This window comes from Phyllostomus discolor, chromosome 5, assembly GCF_004126475.2.
Source record: "Phyllostomus discolor isolate MPI-MPIP mPhyDis1 chromosome 5, mPhyDis1.pri.v3, whole genome shotgun sequence".
Taxonomy (NCBI): Eukaryota; Metazoa; Chordata; class Mammalia; order Chiroptera; family Phyllostomidae; genus Phyllostomus; species Phyllostomus discolor.
The window spans coordinates 110,716,266-110,740,037 of record NC_040907.2 but is presented as its reverse complement, the minus strand read 5'-3'; the positions used below and the strand labels follow the sequence as shown (position 1 = coordinate 110,740,037).

Below are 23,772 nucleotides of genomic sequence, written 5' to 3'. Positions count from 1 at the left end.
TGTGTGTGTGTGTGTGTGTGTTTCTAAGCATATAAGCTATGAAATTTTCTTTGTGTGTGTTTGTCTTGAAATATATAGCACCAGCCAACCCATGCCTCTTAATTTTATACTTTGTAAACACAGGACTTGTGGTTAGGAACTGAGAGAGGCCAGTGTGTGTGAGCATGAGAGGGGAGGTGCTGAGAATTGATGTTGAAGAAGTAGATACACAGAATACACAAATCCAGGGTCCACAGAAGCATGGATTCTGCTTACTGATTCTGCTCAGTAAGCATGGTGAAGGAGGTTGGATTTTATTCTGAGTGTATATGAAGGCATTATTTTTTTAAAATATTTTATTATTTATGTGATTACAATTGTTGCAGTTCCCCCCCCCTTTCCCCCTCCTCCCAGCTTCTACTCACTCCCTCAGGCAGTCCCCACACTATTGTCCATGTCCACGGGTCCTGTATATATTAATAGGTTTTATGTAGGGGAGTGACAGGATCAGGTTTATATTTATAAGATAATTGGTTGCTATGTGGTAAAGGGATTGGAGGGGCCAAGAAAAGAAGTATTGGAGATCAATATCTTGGAAGTGGCATGATATAACAGACCCAGGTAATAACACTAGAGTTGGAGGGAAAAATGAGATATATAGGGTCTGGTAGAAGGAATGCTGTTGAGTGTGATTGGTAGAGTACATGAATGTGTCGCATGAGATTGACGCAAATTTGAACATTTCACCTAAAATGTCACATGGTGTGCTTGAGCGTGATACTGTTACGTTACAGAATTACATGCTTACGATTTTGTAATAAAAGGTTTTTATGAAGTAAAAAAGGGGCATTATTTGTGCTGGACCCTGTATTTTGGAAGGTGAGCTGAAAGACCGTGGGAGGACCATGTATATTAGAGGAGAAAAGACACGAGCTCCATTTTGGAGAAGTTAATTTTGAGATACTTAAGCAAGTCAAGGCTGGAGGGATAAATCAAGGAACCATCAAAAAAGATTTGTTTAAACCATGGGAATGGGTGCTGTTACCTAAGGAGAGAGTACAGAGAGGCTTTTGCTAGGTAAATTTTTTTGCATCCATGCCTTAGTGAAATCTTACAATTTTAAGATACGGTTCAGATTCCATTGGTTTTGACACCCTAAGGTAAATTGGCTCCCTCCTTTGTTTGTGTAACACCTTTGTATTATATCACTTTTCACATTGTGTTTATTTAGGTGCTTATCACTCCCTCTTCCTTTTGTTGCCTTCGGAGTTTCTCAAAGATCAGATCAGTTTGTAGAATTCAGTACCTTGCATGCATATAGTAAGCCTCTAATTAGTGCTTTGTTAGATATTTGAGATCATATAAATCCCAGATGTAAATTATTGTAATTGGTTTTCATCTCTTAAATTGAGATACTTTTCTAGGAAATTATGTTTGCTAATGATCATATAACTTTGAATTTTTCAGGTATTAGTGATCTTTTAGTATAGTCTTTGTTATTGGTAATATTTTACTTGAATACTATTTTATATTTAATTAAGTCTTTTATTATATATCCATTTGATCTGTATGTGACCTGATTTGAATTGGGCAGGCATTATTACTATTTTTTTTAATAGATAAAGAACCGAGGTTCAGAGAGTTAACTTATCTTTGGACATAATCAGGACTTGAACCTTTGACTTTTTACTACTTCAGCATTATTTCTACCACACTATCCTACTTTTTCTGTGTCATTAGATTTTTGAAAAATTAATAGCATGTGATATATTATTTGCCATTTGTTCTCTGTAGTTAAATTGATGCTTTCTTCATTGTAATAGGATTTTAAAGCTAGTTATGAGACCTCAGATGCCCTCTAGTCCTGTGGTCTTACTGAATAACATGGCTTATCCATAATCATCCAGCTAGCTAAATTGTGATAGAACCACAGTAGACCAGAATCCAGGTTCTTCTCATTTCTAGCTCAGTGGATTTCTTCCTTTCCTCCCCTACCTTCCCCTGCTTAATTTTATAGTTGACATTCTTAACATAAAAGAAGTCTTTAAATTGTATAGTAATTTAGAGGATTAAGTGAAGATTATTAAAATTCAAGGTATGTAATCACTAAAACTTAGCAGCACATTCTTTTCCTGTTATCGGTGCAAATATATGTGTTATTTTTTTCTCTTTTTAATAGTTCATCTCACCAGTCTGGTTAAATTTAAAGTCCGGTCTAGACTATTAAAACTTGAACCATTTATTTAACATTTATCATTAAAAACCCAATTCTCTTAATGTTTCATACCTGTTTGGCTCTACATTTTATTCAACTCTAGCAGATTTCAGCCATTCATAGGAAGGAAGGAATTACTAAAACATTGTTTTAGTTCTGTTCTACTTCAGCCTGAAAGATTCAATACCTAATGTGACAGTAGCTGTCATTTGAAGCTACTAGACTCTAATGGGAGAATAATAACCTTTGGTTTCTGGCAGCAGAGTCTGGATTTGAACCAATGACCTTGAGATAAAAGGCACTGGATAATATTAGTCCCCATGCTCTCACAATTTCCTTACTTAAGCAATTAAAGTCCAAAGCAAGATGCTTAGTAACTCCACTTCTATATAAAGGCACAAATAAAGGACATACTTTTCTAAGCTAGTCACAGGTTTTAAACCAAAGAATTTAAGAAAAGAAACATTAAAGCTATCACAGCCTTCCCTGAAATTGCTTCCATGTACCTTTCTTAAAAGTTATGACCATATTCTACCTTGTGCTATTCTTGTTTGTCTTCCCCAATGCAAAAATTATGATGTAGTCATCTCCATATATCCCATAATACCTGGAATAGTAATTCTGTGTATAATAGGTTATTATTGAATGTCTGTTATTTGTATATATGAAATATACTTTTAATTAAAGACACACATTAGCTGTAGTTACTATGATAAGAAAGCTTAGAAACTTTTCTCATTGAGAACTAAAATCAGAGAATTAGCCTTTCAGAAATGGTTTGAATTTCACATATGATTACAGGGCAGAACCTGGACAGTATGCTCCATGGTACTGGAATGAAATCAGACTCCGACCAGAAAAAGTCAGAAAATGGAGTAACCTTAGCACCGGAAGATACCTTGCCCTTTTTAAAGTGCTATTGCTCAGGACACTGCCCTGATGATGCTATTAATAACACATGCATGTAAGTATTTTATGCAGCCTTTCTTAAAGTTAGAAAAATAGGGTTGCATTTAATGCTATTTTAAGATGTTTACATCGTCTACAGTTTTTTTTTCTTTAACTTTATAGCGTCTTCAAAAGAACCAAAAGCTTTTTGTTCTGTATAGAGGAACATTTATTACTGTTGATTAATGGTTACTTTCTTAGGTAATATTGTAATATACCTTTTTAATAAGGTCAGATTGTAATCTTTGTCTAACATTTTGAGTTTATTTAATGATCTTTTTATCATAAAGGTATTGATATTCATTGAGAATTTTGGGGTTACCAAAAAGAAAACATGAAAATTCCACCAAAACCTTGTACTTCTCAATTGTCTGAACTATTTTACAGATATGTAAGAATGATACTGTGATATTTAATTTTGTTATCTTCTTACAAGCAGACTCCTCAGTCCAAATCTGATTTATATAACCAGTTTGATTTTCCTGCTTAATTTTATGTTAACTCTTTAACACATTATATATGACTATGTAATTCTATTCCATATTTGAAGAATTGGTTTACTAGGCAAAAAAGAATCCCCTGAGCATCTCAGTCTCATCAGTCAATTAATTGTCTCCCTCTATAAAGGTAATAATCAATGTCTTATTTTGTACTTTCCTAATAATTGTATGCTCTTTGAATGTGACCAGATATAAACCATAAATGTCTACATGTAAAATCTTGAAATTATGTGATGGCTCTTTACATTCTAAATTTGTTATTTGTCCTCTGATGGTGGCTGACTTTATTGGGACAGGCTGGGCGATCTGTGCCATTGGGTATTGCTCCCCACTTTGTTAACAGGTAATTTCTTGCCACACTTCTCACCCATAGTGCCTGTCTGATATGTGTGGGGTATTTGATAATGGCTGAATAACCCCAAGTAAAACAGAATCTCAATTTTATCTGAATTTCACCCCACACTTAACATTTTCTCTGAATAGAAAACTAAAATTCTGTGAGATTCTTTTAAGTAGAAGCAATACACTTACTGATACAAAGAGTAAGTAGGAGCATACAAAGAGCTTTTAGAAGTTTTTTTTCTATCCATTAAAGTCTAAATGAATATTAGGAGAAAACTTCAGGATACTATTGCATTATATAATATTAATAAAATTTCATTAAATACAAGTACATTTATGTAAATTTCTTGAAAATTCATCTATTCAAAAGTTCTTTCTTTTTTATGTTCAGTAAAAAATGCCTCTTAGGATCCTAGTCTCTTCTCAAATATACTTTGTTATTGAGTCTGTTTTTACTTTCTAGGAAAGTTTGTCTTTATTATTGTGTACAGTATGTGAACATGGAAAATTTTGGATATAAAAAGAAAGTTATTTTTAAGTATGTTTTTAAAAATTAAGATGATTTACTTTATAAAATTTACATGTCAGTTTTTTATAATCACATGATTATAAATTAGCAAAGAGAGGTTACATAATGAATGATACTTGGATGACTTGTTTAATAGGAATTCTTTTCCACCTGACATAAGGTTCTTAGTGGGTCTTTGGGTTTTAGTTCAGCTATGACTACTTTCTTTTGCCTTAAAATGTATGTGCTTTGCCAACTAATCGCATGTGAATGAAATTTTAATTTTAAAATAAGGTAGTAAAGGCCATCAGTACCTGGTCACATTCAAACTCATTTTAATCAGTACTTTCTGATATTATGTTTTGTTTTGCTTTTGTTTCTGTTTTTGGTTTTTTTTTGTGTTTTTTTTTTTTTTTAGTTTTTTAGAGATTTTTGTTTCATTTTTTTTTTAGAACTAATGGGCATTGCTTTGCCATCATAGAGAAGATGACCAGGGAGAACCACATTAGCTTCAGGATGTATGAAATATGAAGGATCTGATTTTCAGTGTAAGGTAAGATCTAATTTGGGGCCTAGGAAATAAAGAAGGGAGGGACCACTAAAAAAGCATTGACTTCCCCTAGGAGAAGTGTGCCTAGTCTGTACCTTGGTTTATGCTCTTGAAGCAAACATATCTGGGGAAATGTAGCTCTTTCTTTAAGTAAAATATGATTGTGGTAAGTGAAATTCCAGATTACTTTTTAAAAGTATTAAATTATTCTTATTCTAAATTGTTATGGCTACAAAGTGATACTGTCACTCTTATTTGTGGATTATGAAAATCAAAAGACTTTAGGTGATGGGCAGTAACCTTTGTATCACACTCTGAGACAACTTAGAAATGGTAAATTCTTGTAAGGAGATCTCAGAATTTTTTTAACAACAGCGGCAAAGGAATCGGGGTTGGTAATTTATGAGCATCCTGGTGGTGCTCTGGGTTATAAACCTAATCTCTTTAAAATTCTGTGTAGTAGCAGAGGGGAGGGGGGAGGGAGATAATGGGGGAAAGAAAAGGAAGGGTCAAGTCAAAGAACATGTGTAAAGGACCAATGGACAGAGACCACAGGGGGCTAGGGGGAGGATTGAATATGGGAGGTGGAGGTGGGTAGGGGAGAGTAATGGGGGGGAAATGGGGACAACTGTAATTGAACAACAATAAAAAAAGATTTTTAAATTCTGTGTAGTAATTTTCCTCTCAGGGAACCTGCCAGTGTTTTTGAAAAGTAGCTCCAGATAGAACTGTTGATACACAAATTTAAGCCTTGGTTATTTTAGAAAATTACTCAAATTATTTAGAAATTATCAGGATTGACAGAAACCTTAAAGGTTGTATTTTTCAACCTCTTGGCTGATGTTTGGAATCTACCCCCTCCCCGACCCTACACACAGTGCATCCCATAAATTTTTTATGTGTTATACCTCTAGTGACAGGGGCTCATTAACTGCCCAAGACCACCTATTTCATCTGTAAAATGAACTGACTTGATCCTGAGAAAGTTTGTGCTCCCAGTGACTGCAAATGTATCTTCCTTCCTGCCTCTTTGGGCCATAGAGGACAAATCTAATCTCTCTTTTAATGTGATAGCCTTTTACTATACAAAGAAAGTTGTTGGGGAATTTTGGGGGGTTTTTGTTTGTTTGATTTGTTTTTGTCCTGCCTTTTTTCCCATACCTTCTAGTCTTTGCCATGAAAAAATAATAATTCACAATGACTTCAGCTATTTCTTATATGATCAGATTTAGAGTTACTCACCGGATAATAGGTCAATCCTTTCCTTTTCTCTAAATACAGCCAAATTTCATGTTAGATGTTTGTCATCCAATATTCTAGAAACATTGAGCTCTATCAGCTGAAATGCCCATGTCTTTCACTCATGCTACTGCTGAGCCACATCTCTTCCATTCTTTATTGGTGGTGTTGGTTTCTTGACACAAATGAGTATATGGGAATGGAATGTTTGTTACACAATTGTAACATACTTGTCTATGTTAAATTTCATTATATTAGAATTAGTCCTTTGCTCTAATTTGTCAAAATTTGGGGGAATGCTAATTTATTTTTTCTTCTAGTCCAGTTTTATGCTTTTGTATATTTATCAACCACATGTGCTATACATTTCTTAAAAAATATTGAAGAAATATACAGTCACTTTAAAAATACTGAAGAATGCTGTGGTTAGAGCATTGAGCTTAGCAGTAGCAAATAGTGTGTCTTGCAGGCCCCCTGAGCTAGGTATGTCCCAAACTGAATTCACCAATTTAAGTTAGTTGTTAAGTTTGACAGTCTGTGTTCAAATCCATATGCTCACCCTTACTAGCTGTGAAACTTTGGGGAAGGAGTTTTACTTTTGTTTTCTCATCTGTAAGGATCAGATGAGGTACCATATATGTAAAGTTTTAGCAGAAGTAGCGCATATAATAGTAAGGGCTTAATAAATATTACTTTTAGCATATTGATGATGTAACTGAGCAGTCTTTAAGCTGGGTTACATGTATTAATGGGTACATACAGACTACATTACACAAGGATCACATAGATACATGGATAGTTTTAAGGCAATCAATTTATAGATCCTAAACTTCCATACGTCCTGTTGCTTAATATTGCCTACCTAAGAACAGAGCCTCTAAAGCAGTTCCTCTTTTCCTTCCCTTTTACTATCACCCTTCTCACAGTATAAAGATCAAAGGCCTTGAGTGTAAAACCTCAAGTTACCAAACAAGGATGTAATTTGAGATCTCAGTGTGACTGTGGGGAATGTGGGGATATCAGGTGTTTCCATATCAGGTGGTTTTCAGTTTTCTTGCTTTCAACCGAATTGCTTGGTTAATGAAAATAATTTTTGATAACAGGATCATTAATGGAGCTTTAGGATATAATTGGAAGGTCTTTATAACAGACTCTTCCATTATCATTTTTGTGTTTATGTGAATAAAGTATCAACAAAAGTAGAAAAATGGGGATAAAATTAATGCGGAACTTTCTCATCCCACCAATAAGAAATACTTTTCTGTGATTTAAGAACTAACTTCAACAATGATTAAAATAAAATTAAAAAAAAAGAACTAACTTCACCCATTACACAATCAGTAATTTTTTGCTTTTAATGTTAGTATATTTAATAAAGATTATAATATATATATAGTTTTCACCTATTTTATACCAAAAAGAATGATGACGAGAAGTCAAGCCAGAGTAATTTTTAAGACTTAAAGACATACTGTCACAGGAAATAAAATACAGTAATTTATATTTATATATATATTTTTAAATATAGTTTATGGATTATGCTGTTGCAGTTATCCCATTTTCCCCCCCTGCATTCCCCTCCACCCTACACATGCTCTCCCACCCACATTCCCCTCCTTTAGTTCAAGTCCATGTGTCATACTTATAAGTTCTTTAGCTTCTACATTTCCCATACTATCTTACCCTCCCACTGTCTATTTTCTATCTACCATCTATGCTACTTGTTATCTGTACCTTTTCCCCCCTCTCCTCCTCCCACCCCCCTGTTGATGACCCTCCATGTGATCTCCATTTCTGTGATTCTGTTCCTGTTTTAGTTGTTTGCTTAGTTTGTTTTTGTTTTTGTTTTTGTTTTAGGTGTGGTTGTTAATTATTGTGAGTTTGTTGTCATTCTACTATACATGTTTTTGATCTTCTTTTTCTTAGATAAGTCCCTTTAACATTTCATATAATAAGGGCTTGGTGATGATGAGCTCCTTTAACTTGACGTTATCTGAGAAACACTTTATCTGCCCTTCCATTCTCAATGAGAGCCTTACTGGATAGAGCAATCGTGGATGTAGGTCCTTGTCTTTCATGACTTGGAATACTTCTTTCCAGCCCCTTCTTGCCTGTAAGGTCTTTTTTGAGAAATCAGCTGGCAGTCTGATGGGCACTCCTTTGTAGGTAACTCTCTCATTTTGTCTTGCTGCTTTTAAGATTCTCTCCTTACCTTTAATCTTCAGTAATGTAATTATGATGTGCCTTGGTGTGTTCCTCCTTGGGTCCAACTTCTTTGGGACTCTCTGAGCTCCCTGGACTTCCTGGAAGTCTATTTCCTTTGTCAGTATGCAGAAGTTCTCCTTTATTACTTGTTCAGATAACTTTTCCACTTGTTGCTGTTCCTCTTCTCCTTCTGGTACCCCTATAATTTGGATGTTGGAACATTTAAAGATGTCCTGGGGGTTCCTAAGCCTCTCCTCATTGTTTTTGAATTCTTGTTTCTTCATTCTTTTCTGATTGGATGTTTCTTTCTTCCTTCTGGTCCACTGCATTGATTTGAGTCCCAGTTCCCTTCCCATCACTATTGGTTCCCTGTACATTTTCCTTTCCTTTCCTTAGCGTAGCCTTCATTTGTTCATCTAATTTGTGACCAAATTCAACCAATTCTGTGAGCATCCTGATCACCAGTGCTTTGAACTGTGCATCTGATAGGTTGACTCTCTCTTCACTGCTTAGTTGTATTTTTTCTGGAGCCTTGATCTGTTCTTTTATTTGGGCCATTTTTTTTGTCTTGATGTGCCTGTTAGGGGTGCATCAAGTGAGGGGTGGAGCCTTAGGTGTTCACCAGGGTGGGGCAACCCAAGTTGCTGGGTTGTGATGCTGTATGTGGGGATGGGGTCCAAGAGGGAACAATGGCGCTTGCTCTGCTCTCTGCCGGATTTCAGTCATTTTTGCCACTTTCCATAAGCAAATTGGGCCCTTCTGGTGCTGATTCCCATGTGGGCGGGTTTGTGTGCGTTCTAGGACCCTGTGGGTCTCTCCAAAGAACTCTCCTGTGAGGCTGGGGGTCTCTCCCAGCACCTCAACCCTCACAGGTGTTTTCATTCGCTGTTCTGAGGCTTTATTTCCCGGAGCTGGGGCCCTGGGTGTGTGGTCTGTCTCACTCCCCAGTTGTGCCTGGTTTATTGGCACACAAATGTGCAACCACCCGACCCCTAGCTGCCTTGTGCGCCTTGCCCCTGCACAACTGCTGCCTCACTGGGTTCGCCAGCTGCCACTTTGCTGGGAGCACTGTCCACCCAGCGGCCCGACTCTGTCCCTCCTACCAGTCTGGATGACTCTTTCTTCTTTAACTCCTTGGTTGTTGGACTTCCATACAGTTCAGTTTTCTGTCAGTACTGGTGATTCTTTTGTTTCTAAATTTTTCTTGTACTTATTTTGGTTGTGTGAGGAGGCACAGGGTGTCTACCGATGCCTCCATCTTGGCTGGTATATTTATATATTTTTGATATGGAGAATTATGTATCAAAATATATTACTAGGGCATCTTATTGTGGGAGATGTGGAAACGAAATAGGAGTTTAATGAGAAAAAGAACACTAACATTTCTAACTGTTAAACATTTCTTCATGTTTTAATTAGTGGTAAGTACGTGTCAGATTGTTATGTTATTTAGATTCTACTGAATAGACTTAAGAATGATCTAACAGTTTTATTTTAAAATGTCATTGTTTACAGCAAGCCAAAAGTTATTAATGAAAAATTTAGGTATCACTCTAAAAATATGTGAGAGGAGGGATACATTGTTTAATTTCACCCTGAGCCTTTTTCCCCAGTGTTTTTACACATACAGCTTCATAGGAATCAAAATAGATTCAAATGAGATTCACCCTGCTTTGCCCAGCCCTCTAACCCCCTTGTCTCTGTTGGTAAATCTAGATTATTCTGTTTCTTTCTGTATGATGAATTTTTTCTCAGAAGCTCTTTATAATTTGACTTCATTTCCTTTTCATGTACCACTCCCTCACCCCCTCCCATCCAAGCTCACTGAATCTATTTCATGAATTTCTTTTTTAATATATTTTATTGATTATGCTATTATAGTTGTCCCATTTTCCCCCTTTCACTCCCCTCCACCCTGGACACCCTCTCCCACCCATATCCCCCTCTTTAGTCATGTCCATGTGTCATACTTATAAGTTCTTTAGCTTCTACATTTCCCATACTATTCTTACCCTCCCACTATCTATTTTCTATCTACCATCTATGCTACTTGTTATCTGTACCTTTTCCCCCTCTCCCTCCTCCCATTCCTCTGTTGCTAACCCTCCATGTGATCTTCATTTCTGTGGTTCTGTTCCTGTTCTAGTTGTTTGCTTAGCTTCTTTTGGTTTTACTTTAGGTGTGGTTGTTAATGAGTTTGCTGTCCTTTTACTATACATGTTTTTTCTTTATCTTCTTTTCTTAAATAAGTCCCTTTAACATTTCATAAAATAAGGGCTTGGTGATGATGAACTCCTTTAACTTGACCCTATCTGAGAAGCACTTTATCTGTCTTTCCATTCTAAATGAGAGCTTTGCTGGATAGAGCAATCTGGGATGTAGGTCCCTGTCTTTCATGACTTGGAATATTTCTTTCCAGTCCCTTCTTGCCTGTAAGGTCTCTTTTGAGAAATTAGCTGACAGTCTGATGGGAACTCCTTTGTAGGTGACTGTCCCCTTATCTCTTGCTGCTCTCTAGGATTCTCTCCTTCATTTTTACCTTGGCTAATGTAATGATGTGCCTTGGTGTGTTTCTTCTTGGGTCCAACTTCTTTGGGGCTCTCTGAGCTTCCTGGATTTCCTGAAAGTCTATTTCCTTTGCCAGAATGAGGAAGTTCTCCTTTATTATTTGTTCAAATACGTGCTCAATCTGTTGCTTTTCCTCGTCCCCTTATGGTGCCCCTATAATTCGGATGTTGGGACATTTAAAGATGTCCTGGAGGTTCCTAAGCTTCTCCTCATTCTTTTGAATTCTTATTTCTCCATTCTTTCCTGTTTGGTTGGTTTTGTCTTCCTTGTGGTCCACTCTATTGTTTTGAGTCCCAATTTCCTTCCCTTCACTATTGGTTCTCCGTGTATCTTCCTTCATCTCTTTTATGGTAACCTGCATTTTTTCATGTAAGTTGCACCCAAAAGCAACCAATTCCATGAGCTTCCTGATCACCAGTGTTTTGAACTGTGCATCTGATAGATTGGCTATCTCTTGGTTGCTCAAAAGGATGAGCCCTGGGGAATTGCTCTGTTTTTCTGTTTGAGACATCTCTCTCTCTCTCTCTCTCTCTCTCTCTCTTTTTTTTTTTTTTTTGGTCTGGTCGCTCCTGTTACAGTGAGGGGCAGAGCCTTAGGTGTTCCCCGGGGCTGGGCTCCCTAGTCGCTAGATTGTGACGTTGTATGTAGGGGCGGGGGGGAACAATGGCAGTAGCTCTGTTCTCCTGGGACCTCAGTCCCTTCTCTGGGATCCTGGGTTGCACGCTCTGCCCTGGTCCACAATTGCCGCCTCACTGGGTCCGCCAGTTGCCGCTTGTGTAGTCAGGGTCCACCCGCTACGATCTTGTGCACCCCAGATGCCTTACACGCCCACTTCTGTTGCCTTATGCGCCCACTTCTCCTTGTTCTCTGAGAGCTGAGACCTGCGCCTGGCTGCTCGTCTCCGCCCCTCCTACCGGTCTGGATGAATGGGTCTACTTCAACTTCTTGGCTGTCCGACTTCCATTCAGATAAATTCTCTGTCAGTTCTGGGTGTTATTCTGCCTCTAAATTGTTGTTGTTCTAATCTTGGTTGTGCGTGGAGGTACGGTGTGTCTACCTATGCCTCCATCTTGCTGGAAGTCCCCCCTATTTCATGAATTTCAAATGAGTTGTTCCCCACAAGGATTTTTGCCCATATAAATCTAGAGATACAAATGAACTTGGTTGGAAGAGGGGAGAAGGGAGGGAAGCAATGGGAAAGGAAAGGTTGTATCACTCAACTTCATTATCTAGACACACCTGACTTTTGCCTACCCAGTTAACCTGTATAAGAAGGATGTAAGGTGGGTTTGATGTTACTTATTTTTGGTAAAATCATATTGAGTCTTCCAGGGGTCTGTAGGCATTTTTGGCTTTTTCTAGAACCTTGACTAGGATCCATGCCAAGTTCACTATTGAATATTTACTGTTTGCATTTAATATGCTGGGTACTTGGTATATTGTACCTCATTTCCTGTCAGTTACCCTGTAAGACATATTTTTTGTCCTCCATTTTACAGCAGAGGAAACTAAATCCAGAGAGAAGTAAGTTTATTGCTTGTAGTCACAAAGTTTAGTAAGTGGCAAAGCTAGGATTTAAGCTATTTTATTCCAAAGCCCTTGATTTTCCATAATACCATGCTGCCTCCACTTATTGGCAAAGTCTATTTTCTTTTCCTTTTAAAGAAAAATAACATTTACCTATCTAGTTTCTAACACTCCTTGTTTTTAAAATGTTTAAATAATATCTGTCTTTTTGCCATCTTACAAGTGTTGTCATCTTCCTGCGATATCATTCACTTAGGTTAAAAGACAGAAATTTATATAGAGTTATATAAAACATTAAGAATCTCATAGAGCTATTAAAAACATTGTAGGATCTCTTCACACATCTGGGACATCAATTCCCACTTACTGGTGTTGTGTCTACCTTCTCCATTCTTATAATCATTCTTGATAGAGAAGTCTGAAACAAAACAGGCGTTGAAGAAATGTTCCTTTTCTTTTTCCTTCATTGTCTACTATTTTGTCCCATTGCTTGGCGGTCTGTTTGCTAGTACTACCAAAAAGCCCTTTCTTAGTTTTTTACATTTTTTCTTCAAGGCTAAGCTCATTTTGAACTTTATCCTTCCTGGAACTATTCTTAGATGCTTAGCACTTCTTTTATTCATCTTTAATTATATACTCTTTATTCCATCCTTCATGTAAGGATTTTTTTTTAAGATCTGGGATTATTTCAGAATCACTGGTGTAACTCGTAACATGTTTCTTTCTCTTTAAAACAGTTGTTAGCCCTGGCTGGTGTAACTCAGTGAATTGAATGCTGGCATGTGAACCAACGGATGCCAACGGATGCCAATTCGCTTCCCAGTCAAGACACATGCCTGGGTTGCAGACCAGGTCCCTAGTAGGGGGGTGTGCAAGAGGAAGTCACACATTGGTGTTTCTCTCCCTCTCTTTCTCCCTCCCTTCCCCTGTCTCTAAAAACAACAAACTCTTAAAAAAAAAAGAAAAGAAAATTGTTAAAAAGTAAAAAATACAGTAAAAATGTAAAACTTGTCCTTTTGGAGGTTTCCAGTGTTCTTGACCCATCTTCTCTTATAGAATCTCAAGTCATGGAGTTTTCTGATTCTTTTTTAAAGTAATACCTAATTATACTGAGGTTTTACCTTCGACCATCTGATATTTAATAATAACATGGTTGCCCTGGCCAGGTGGCTCAGTTGAAACATTGTCCCATGTGCCAAAAGGTTGTGGGGGTTCGATCCCTGGTTTGAGTACACACCTAGGTTTCATGTTCATACCTAGGTATACATGCCCTGGTCAGGGCATGTATAGGAGGCAACCAGTCAATGTTTCTCTCCTCTTTCCCCGCTTCCTCTTCCTCCTCCCTCCCCCCTTCCCCTTCTTCCTTCTCTCTCCCTTCCTCTGTCCCTAAAATCAATGGGTAATATCCTTGGGTGAGGATTTAAAAAATATATTTTTAAGGATAACACAGTCAATTTCTCCTTACATTCTTGCTTTTATAATAATAAACAATTCCATTTTGATAGTATCTTGGCCCAGAATGGCAGTTCTCCTGGCTAGTACTGAAATGTCAGCTATCAAGTTAAGAACTTATCAAGTACTGGACCTGTTAGTCAAACAAACTTCACACATGATTGTTGATATCTGTTCCCAAGACTACAGCCTATTCTGTGTGCTTATGTTCTGATCTATTAAGGACACATCTCATACCTGGTTTGTAGTCTCTTAAAAACTCAGAAATACAGAACTTCTTGCCAAGATGGAGGCATCGGTAGACACCCTGTGCCTCCTCACACAACCAAAATAAGTACAAGAAAAATTTAGAAACAAAAGAATCACCAGTACTGACAGAAAATGAACTGTATGGAAGTCCAACAACCAAGGAGTTAAAGAAGAAAGAGTCATCCAGACTGGTAGGAGGGACAGAGTCGGGCCGCTGGGTGGACAGTGCTCCCAGCAAAGTGGCAGCTGGCGAACCCAGCGAGGCAGCAGTTGTGCAGGGGCAAGGCGCACAAGGCAGCTAGGGGTCGGGTGGTTGCACATTTGTGTGCCAATAAACCAGGCAAAACTGGGGAGTGAGACAGACCACACACCCAGGGCCCCAGCTCCGGGAAATAAAGCCTCAGAACAGCGAATGAAAACACCTGTGAGGGTTGAGGTGCTGGGAGAGACCCCCAGCCTCACAGGAGAGTTCTTTGGAGAGACCCACAGGGTCCTAGAACGCACACAAACCCGCCCACATGGGAATCAGCACCAGAAGGGCCCAATTTGCTTATGGAAAGTGGCAAAAATGACTGAAATCCAGCAGAGAGCAGAGCAAGCGCCATTGTTCCCTCTTGGACCCCATCCCCACATACAGCATCACAACCCAGCAACTTGGGTTGCCCCACCCTGGTGAACACCTAAGGCTCCACCCCTCACTTGATGCACCCCTAACAGGCACATCAAGACAAAAAAAATGGCCCAAATAAAAGAACAGATCAAGGCTCCAGAAAAAATACAACTAAGCAGTGAAGAGAGAGTCAACCTATCAGATGCACAGTTCAAAGCACTGGTGATCAGGATGCTCACAGAATTGGTTGAATTTGGTCACAAATTAGATGAACAATGAAGGCTACGCTAAGGAAAGGAAAGGAAAATGTACAGGGAACCAATAGTGATGGGAAGGGAACTGGGACTCAAATCAATGCAGTGGACCAGAAGGAAGAAAGAAACATCCAATCAGAAAAGAATGAAGAAACAAGAATTCAAAACAATGAGGAGAGGCTTAGGAACCCCCAGGACATCTTTAAATGTTCCAACATCCAAATTATAGGGGTACCAGAAGGAGAAGAGGAACAGCAACAAGTGGAAAAGTTATCTGAACAAGTAATAAAGGAGAACTTCCGCATACTGACAAAGGAAATAGACTTCCAGGAAGTCCAGGAAGCTCAGAGAGTCCCAAAGAAGTTGGACCCAAGGAGGAACACACCAAGGCACATCATAATTACATTACTGAAGATTAAAGGTAAGGAGAGAATCTTAAAAGCAGCAAGACAAAATGAGAGAGTTACCTACAAAGGAGTGCCCATCAGACTGCCAGCTGATTTCTCAAAAAAGACCTTACAGGCAAGAAGGGGCTGGAAAGAAGTATTCCAAGTCATGAAAGACAAGGACCTACATCCACGATTGCTCTATCCAGTAAGGCTCTCATTGAGAATGGAAGGGCAGATAAAGTGTTTCTCAGATAACGTCAAGTTAAAGGAGCTCATCATCACCAAGCCCTTATTATTGAAATGTTAAAGGGACTTATCTAAGAAAAAGAAGATCAAAAACATGTATAGTAGAATGACAACAAACTCACATAATTAACAACCACACCTAAAACAAAAACAAAAACAAACAACTAAGCAAACAACTAAAACAGGAACAGAATCACAGAAATGGAGATCACATGGAGGGTCTCAACAGGGGGTGGGAGGAGGGAGGGGGAAAGGTACAGATAACAAGTAGCATAGATGGTAGATAGAAAATAGACAGTGGGAGGGTAAGAATAGTATGGGAAATGTAGAAGCTAAAGAACTTATAAGTATGACACATGGACTTGAACTAAAGGAGGGGAATGTGGGTGGGAGAGCATGTGTAGGGTGGAGGGGAATGCAGGGGGGAAAATGGGATAACTGCAACAGCATAATCCATAAAGTATATGAAGAAAAAAACCCCTTGACCTGAATTGTGGGGAAAAAGAAAACCTCAGAAATACTTTTTATATTTAGCCCTTTTCTTCACCATATATGGTTCAACTTGCTTCCACATCCAATTCAGTAGTTTAACATAGTTGTTATATGGAAAATCTGCAATATCTTCTGCTTTGTCCACTACATTTCCTAACCTGTGTTGTCTTTGGCCTAGGACACCCTCCACTTTTTAGTCTGATTTTCTTTGATCCATTTAAGTTTCAGCACTACTATCAGATTGTATTTTCCCTACCAGTTTAACACTCAAAATATATTACCTGTGTTGTTTAGAAAATGTTCTCATGAATTGAAATGCTTTTTTTTTTTTTTACTAGAAACTAATAGTAATAAATATGCCATAGTTTGGTGGAAAATATTTACAAACTTTTGTTTATCTGCTATCAAATTATGGTCTGGTTCTAAGATACCATCCACATATTTGGATTCTCCTTAATAAAAACCATTTTATAGTCTTTGCAGGTATAAACTATGTTAGCACTAATTCTAATTTTTAATAATTTTTTTAACCCATAAATTTGTGGGTAATTTCTACTTACTGAATTAGAAATTATATTTTATGAATATTTAAAAGTTTTCATTACCAGTTTAGCATGTCTAAGCATATTTAATTTTATCATTACTCTTTGTCTAGGATTCACCAAAAGCCCAGCTACGCCGGACAATAGAATGTTGTCGGACCAATTTATGTAACCAGTATTTACAACCTACACTGCCCCCTGTTGTTATGGGTAAGATAGCAGAGAAAAGCATGATTAAAATTTTCAGTAAAATTTTCTCTGGTTTTACCAATATGCAATTTTTCTAGAATTTAATTTTTTTCTTTTAATAAGATGTGATGGGAATACATGTTTATTGTTTACTTTCATTGTCAGGTCCATTTTTAGATGGCAGCATTCGATGGCTGGTTGTGCTCATTTCTATGGCTATCTGCATAATTGCTATGATCATCTTCTCCAGCTGCTTTTGTTACAAGTAAGAAGATAATTTTTCTGATGCAGAATATTTTGTTGAATAGTAGATATAAGTAGTTGTTCTTAAAGCCAATAGACAGAAACCATTTACTGCTAAATGTAATTCAGAAACCACTAATTTGTATTTGCTCTTTATATCTGCTTATTAACTAGATTATAATTTCTTAAGGGAAGAGGGGATCTTACTACCAATAATTTAATTAGACACAACATTATATTTGTTGTTATACTCATGAGTACTTATGATTTCCTTATTTTATGCAGTATTTAACTTTCTTATATCTGAATGTTTAAACCTGGTTCAAGAAACCAACTATGTTATCATTCTGTAGTTATTTGGGGCTTAAGAATTGTTTATATTGCGTTTTGATTTCAGAAGAAGTTGCTAAGAGAGAAAAAGTAATAAGAGGAGGGCATAAACTCCAAAAATAAAATGTTATCTTACTGACTAATGAATACAGACAAATTAGTGACAGGTTACTAAACCTATAAATAAACACAAGTATATACGGAAATTTAGCATATGATAAAAGTAGCATTTGGAGTCACTGAGGAAATGATGGATTAATAAGTAGATTTGGGAGTAGGTAGCTATATGGGAAAAATGAAGTTGAATCGATTCCCTATACAGAAATAAATTTGAATGAGACTGGAGCTAGGTATATACAAAATGAAATAATTAAAGTACTAGAACAAACCACATAGGAATTTTGTAAAATAATCTCAGAGACCCTGGCTGATGTGGCTCAGTGGATTGAGTGCTGGCCTGTGAACCAAAGGGTCACTGGTTCAATGCCCAGTCAGGGCACACACCTGGGTTGCCATCCAGTTCCCCAGTAGGGGTTGCATGAGAGGCAACCACACATTGATGTTTCTTTCCCTCTCTTTCTCCCTCCCTTCCCCTCTCTCTAAAAAGAAATTATTAAATAAAAGTAAAATAATCTCAGAGTGTGGAAGATATTTGGAGTCTGACATGAAATGTAGGGGTAAAAAATCCTTAAAAAAAGAAAAGATTGACAATGTCAACTACACAGAAAAACAACTTCATTGTGTGGCAGAAACCACCATATATGGCCAGAAGACAGACTAGCAGTAAAACACATGGTCAGCTCATGTTACAAAGAACTGATTTCTTGAATATAAAGAACTTCTATAAATCAGAAAGAAGAAAATCTAACAAGTCATCGGGAAAATGAGTCACAAAAATGAATACATTATTTATCCAAAAAGAAATGCACATGGTTCCTAAAAGAAAAATTGAAAGATGACTAAAAAATGCTCATAATGTCATGTACACATAGAAGAAACTAACAGCATTTGGCGATGGGGCCAGGGGGAGGCTGGATGAAAGAATTGAAGAGATTAGCCAAAGAACAAAAATGCATAATCCATACACCCAGAAAACAGTGTGTTGATGGCCAGAGGGAAGGAGGGGTGGGAGCTGGGTGGAGGTGGGCAAAGGAAGGGAAGTGGGGACATCTCTAATAGTGTCAACAATAAAAATTAAAAAGAGTGTTCATAGTATGAAAAATATAAATTAAAATCATACTGAGATCATTGTTTTTCACCTATTATACTGACAAGAATTCAAATGTTTGGTAATCGGTCTTTGAGATGAAGGGGCAGCTTGGGCATAGGTATTTACTTTTTCTCCCCAGACTCAAACAGCAATAGTTTTAAACTTCTTTGTCCAACTAGTTGGGAGCCTTCTTTGTCCAACTAGGACAAAGAGCACAGGAAATAATAGCAAAAGTATTTGGAACTATGAACATATGGATGAATATAAGTGACTTTACAAACCTAAAAAATCTGAATCCCAGGCCAGAAATTGATAGGGAAAAGGCAACCAGTTTATACTATAGAACTCCTTGAGAAGCTCAGGAATTGGTAGCACTAGTTGTCTCTGAAAGTGAAGCTGAGAGAAGTAAGACCAAGCAAATTGCCTGACAGTCTATTTTTAGAAAGTCACTCTGTATTGGCAATCTAATATTGCATTAAGAAATCACTCCCAAATTTTCAAAACTGCAGTTACTATCTCTCACTGTTTCTATGGGTCAGGAATTCCATAGTCAGGAACCACTTGTCTGGTTGGTTCAGGATCTCATCTGAAGGCTTGACTGGAGCTGGTAGATCACCTTCCAAGGTAGCTCACTCCAAGGCTCTTAAGTTGGCAGGTGACCTTAGTTCTTCTCATGGTACCTTCTCCACAGAGCTAATTGAAACTTGGCTTCCCTCCAGAGTGAGTGGTCTAAGAGACAAAGGTGGAAACTGCAGTGCTATTTATGATCTAGAGCAGTGATTTTCAATCAGTGTGCTACAAGAATTTTTTAAAACATGGAATACCTGCCCTGGCTGGTGTGGCTCAGTGGATTGAGCACCAACCTGCGAACCCAAAGTTCGCTGGTTTGATCCCCAGCCAGGGCACATGCCTCAGTTGTAGGCTAGGTACCTACCTAGTTGGGGGCCTGTGAGAGGCACCGAATATCTCACACATTGATGTCCCTTTCTTTCTTCCTCCCTTCCCTTCTCTGTAAAAGTAAAAGTAAATAAATAAAATCTTAAAAACAAAACAAAACATGGAATACCTGACTGTTTAGTCAGGGGAACTGACCGACCTCTTCCCTCAGTCTGTCAGATAAAATTACAACAGCCAACACAATAATAGCCATCTGGTGTGAATGAATCAAAATTATATCTATATTTTTGTCAGATTGCCAAATAATGTATTTTTGGTGTGCCATGGAATTGTAGTAGTTTATGAGTGTGCCATAAGATGAAAGAGGTTGAAAATTGCTGCCCTAGACTCAGAAGCCATATCATTACTTCTCCCATATTCTCTTGGTCACACAGGTCAGCCCTAAGTGCACTATGGAAGGGAAGTAAGTAAGGAATGCATACCAAGAAGTGAGGATCTTTGCAGGTCATTTTGCATGTCAGATAATCACAGACATTGACATCCCCATTTCCATTCTGAATGATCATAATTTCCCCATCATCTCCCTAACAAAAGGCTAGAAGTGTAATCTCTGGAAAGAACAAAAATAAGGTTCTCACCTGTGATACCCTACTATTGAGGGTGAGGTATTATAGTGATAGCAAGGAGGTAAACTGAACATTTATGTACTGATTGGTGGGTCCCTCAGCCTTCCATTATCCTATCAGACAGGCTTGTTAAAGATAGCAGATAGGAAGATTCTTCTAGGGGAAATCTATTCAGTTTGAGAGAACAATACTAAACTTGACTTTAGGCCCAGTGAACTGGCCCAGGAATATTTATCTTACAGGGAAGCCTGTAATCAATAAGACCCACTCATATACTAACAGCTGCCAATCAGACAGTAAAGGACATTTGATCCCTGAGGAAAAGGAAACAAATGAGTTTCTGACTGCACAACACAGGAGGAACCCAATGTAGCCCAGCAGAATCTGAATCAAGGACACATAGTTAAAGTCTGGGGAGAGAATAGCAGCTACGTTTGCATGAGAACTGTAGAGGAGAGAGCTTTGCAGAAAAGAATCTGGAGATCTGCATAAGGTTGCCATTGAATATTTAGCTGAGTCTTCATCAGGAAGTACAAGTGAGGAAACAACCTAAGGCTGGGAATAGAGGTGTTTCCACCAGCTATGGAACTTGAAAACCTTGTATTCATAGGGCATTGGTTGAGTACTCAGAAGGGTCTTGCCTCAGTATTGCAGAATAATTAGCTCTACACTAAGCATGGCTCTGGTCCTGTCTCAAAAATAAGAACCAAATGGATTGGATCTTTTTCAAGTAGTTACATTCTCAAACAAAGCTCAAGAATATTTACAGAATTACAGAGGTATCTAGCATCCAGCAAAGTAAAATTCACAGTATCTGCCATTCAATCAAAGATTACCATGTCAATACTAGTAACTCTAACTGATGTAGATTTTTAGAATTAGTAGACAAGGACATTAAAATAGTTATTATAACTATATTGTATATGCTAAAGTTAAATAGAGACATGGAAGATATTTTTTTAAAAAAGACCCAAATCAAACCTCAGAAATGAAATTTGTAATATCTAATGTGAATTATACACTGGGTAAGATTAATGGCAGTGAACATGAAGACAGCAGTAGAAACTAAACACACACACACCCACCCCCGGCTAGTCTGGCTCAGTGGATTGAGTGCTGGCCTGTGAAGCAAAGGGTTGCCAGCTCGATTCCCAGTCAGGGCACATGCCTGGGTTGCTGGCTAGGTCCCCAGCAGGTGGCATGCAAAAATCAACCACACATTGATGTTTCCCTCTCTTTCTTCCTCCTTTCCCCTCTCTCTAAAAATAAATAAATAAGTACCCCCCCCCTTTTTTTTAAAGAACTTAAAAATGAATCAAGCACCCATGGGCTGTGGCACTTAAATATATATAAAATTAGAGTTCCTGAAGAAGAGGAGGAGACAAAAAAAGTATTTGAAGAAATAATGACCCCCAAATTTTTCAAATTTAGTGAAGACTATAAACCCATAGATCAAGAAGGCTCAGCAAACCCTTACTACAAGAAACATGAAGAAAACTACACCAGGGCACATCATAATCAAATATCTCAAAACTAGTGATAAAGAAAAAAATTTTAAATTCAGCCAGAGGAAAAAAGGCAGATTATATACAGAGGACTAAAGATAAGAATGGTAACCTACTTTTCATGGGAAACAGTGCATGCAAGAATACAGTGAAGGCCCATCTTTAAAATACTCAAAGGAAAAGTCATGAATCGGAATTCTGTGCTCAAGGAAAATATTTTTCAAAAACGAAGGTGAGAAAGATTTCGGACATACAAAAGTTTGAAAGAATTCATCACCAGCATATCTTCACAAGAAGTGTTAAAGGAAAGTTCTTTTTTTTTTAAAGATTTTATTTATTTATTTTTAGAGAGGGAAGGGAGAGAGAAAGAGAGAGAGAGAAACATCAATGTGCGGTTGCTGGGGGCTGTGTCCTGCAACCCAGGTATGTGCCCTGAGTGGGAATCGAACCTGCAACACTTTGGTTCACAGCCCGAGCTCAGTCTACTGAGCTATGCCAGCCAGGGCTGGAAAGTTCTTCAAGTAGAAAAAAAATTATGCCAGGCAGAAATATGAAGCTGCACAAAATGAAAAGCACTGGAAATGCAGATTAAGGGAACCCTGATACAAGCTAATGTCTTTTAAGAGGACACATGGACAAAGCCAAGGAGGGTAGGTTTGAGGGTAGAAGTCGGGGGTGGGTGGGGCAGGGGGTGTGGTGGGGTGAAAATGGAGACAACTGTACTTGAACAACAATAAAAAATTTTTTAAAGGTTAACTGAAAAGAACACTCATCTCAGAATCAAGTGATGGAAATGCAAGTGTGTGATCTAGAGCAGTTCATAAAATTCACAGGCACCACAAACTGTTCATTTAACCTCTTTTTATAGTTTTAAACTAAATATTACAGATTATCTCATGACTGCCTTGTATACTTAGCTTTCGAATTTTATTTACTTGAAGACCTTGTTGAGCAAATTCACAAGATTTGGTATCATATATATTTAGCTCAATTTTAACATGATACAAATTTTTATCTATGACAAACCATATAAGGTTAAAATTAAAGTTAAAGAGGAGATATATATTTCTTCATATTGGGATTAGTATTTATGTCATTAGTCATAATATTTTGTTTACTTTTTTCCTGATGACTGTTTTGTTCCAGTCTAAAAATATTGAAAATTTATTCTTCTTGAATCTGATTTATGTTCATGATAACATAGTCCTCAAGATCAATACCTTCTGCAAAAACCACCTCTCTGGCTGTCACTTCCTTTCATTGTGTATTAGCTATTATTTCTGTTTCATTCGGACAGTTCTTTGTATTTTCCTTTGTCATGGAATTTCTGTCATTTTTGTAAATGATTTCTTTACCCTTAAAAAATTGGTGAGTACTCATGATCTACACCTAAAGCATTTACTATTTTTACCTAACATTTTTTCATTTGCCAGTATTTGTTTACTTATTCATAATCATTTGCCTAAAGTCTGCCTTTCCCACTGGACAGGAGCCTCAGTGATAGCAGAGGTTACTTGTTTGCTGACATGGATGATGCTAGCTGATAAATTACCACTTTTCTGTTCAAGTATTAAGGAACATGGTGAATCAGTTTGCCCCTTGCCCCATGCTTGACACACGGTAGTAGGTACTTGTTAAATTTGTTGCTGTTCATCATCCTCCTCTTGACCCAGAATATCTGCTTGGAAGCAGTATCACAGATTAATTATCATATATAAAGCCCACTTCTAGCTGTATAATTGGCCCATCATTCTCACTCCCATAGGGGACATCTCAGTCCCACTAAGTCAGTATTAAAAATGGGTGATTTTGATAGTAAAGTAATAGCAGCAAAATATATTGCCAAGTAATGTTTCATATAATAAAAACTTTAATAAACATTTACCTAAAAATGGAACAGCCAATCAGCCTTAAAGTGGTTAAATATAAGAAAAAACATGCTTTATATTCATGTTTA

The 23,772-nt window shown here is 37.6% G+C and overlaps 1 protein-coding gene across 1 annotated transcript in view; it reads left to right on the top strand.

Annotated features, from left to right (window-relative positions):
* BMPR1A (bone morphogenetic protein receptor type 1A) overlaps window positions 1-23,772 on the top strand; it is a 172,824-nt gene that overhangs the window by 129,884 nt on the left and 19,168 nt on the right. Inside the window, 5 exon segments of the mRNA XM_028511171.2 lie at window positions 2,996-3,158; window positions 4,945-4,980; window positions 4,982-5,045; window positions 16,929-17,025; window positions 17,170-17,269. Coding sequence (XP_028366972.1) covers window positions 2,996-3,158; window positions 4,945-4,980; window positions 4,982-5,045; window positions 16,929-17,025; window positions 17,170-17,269 — 460 coding nt within the window.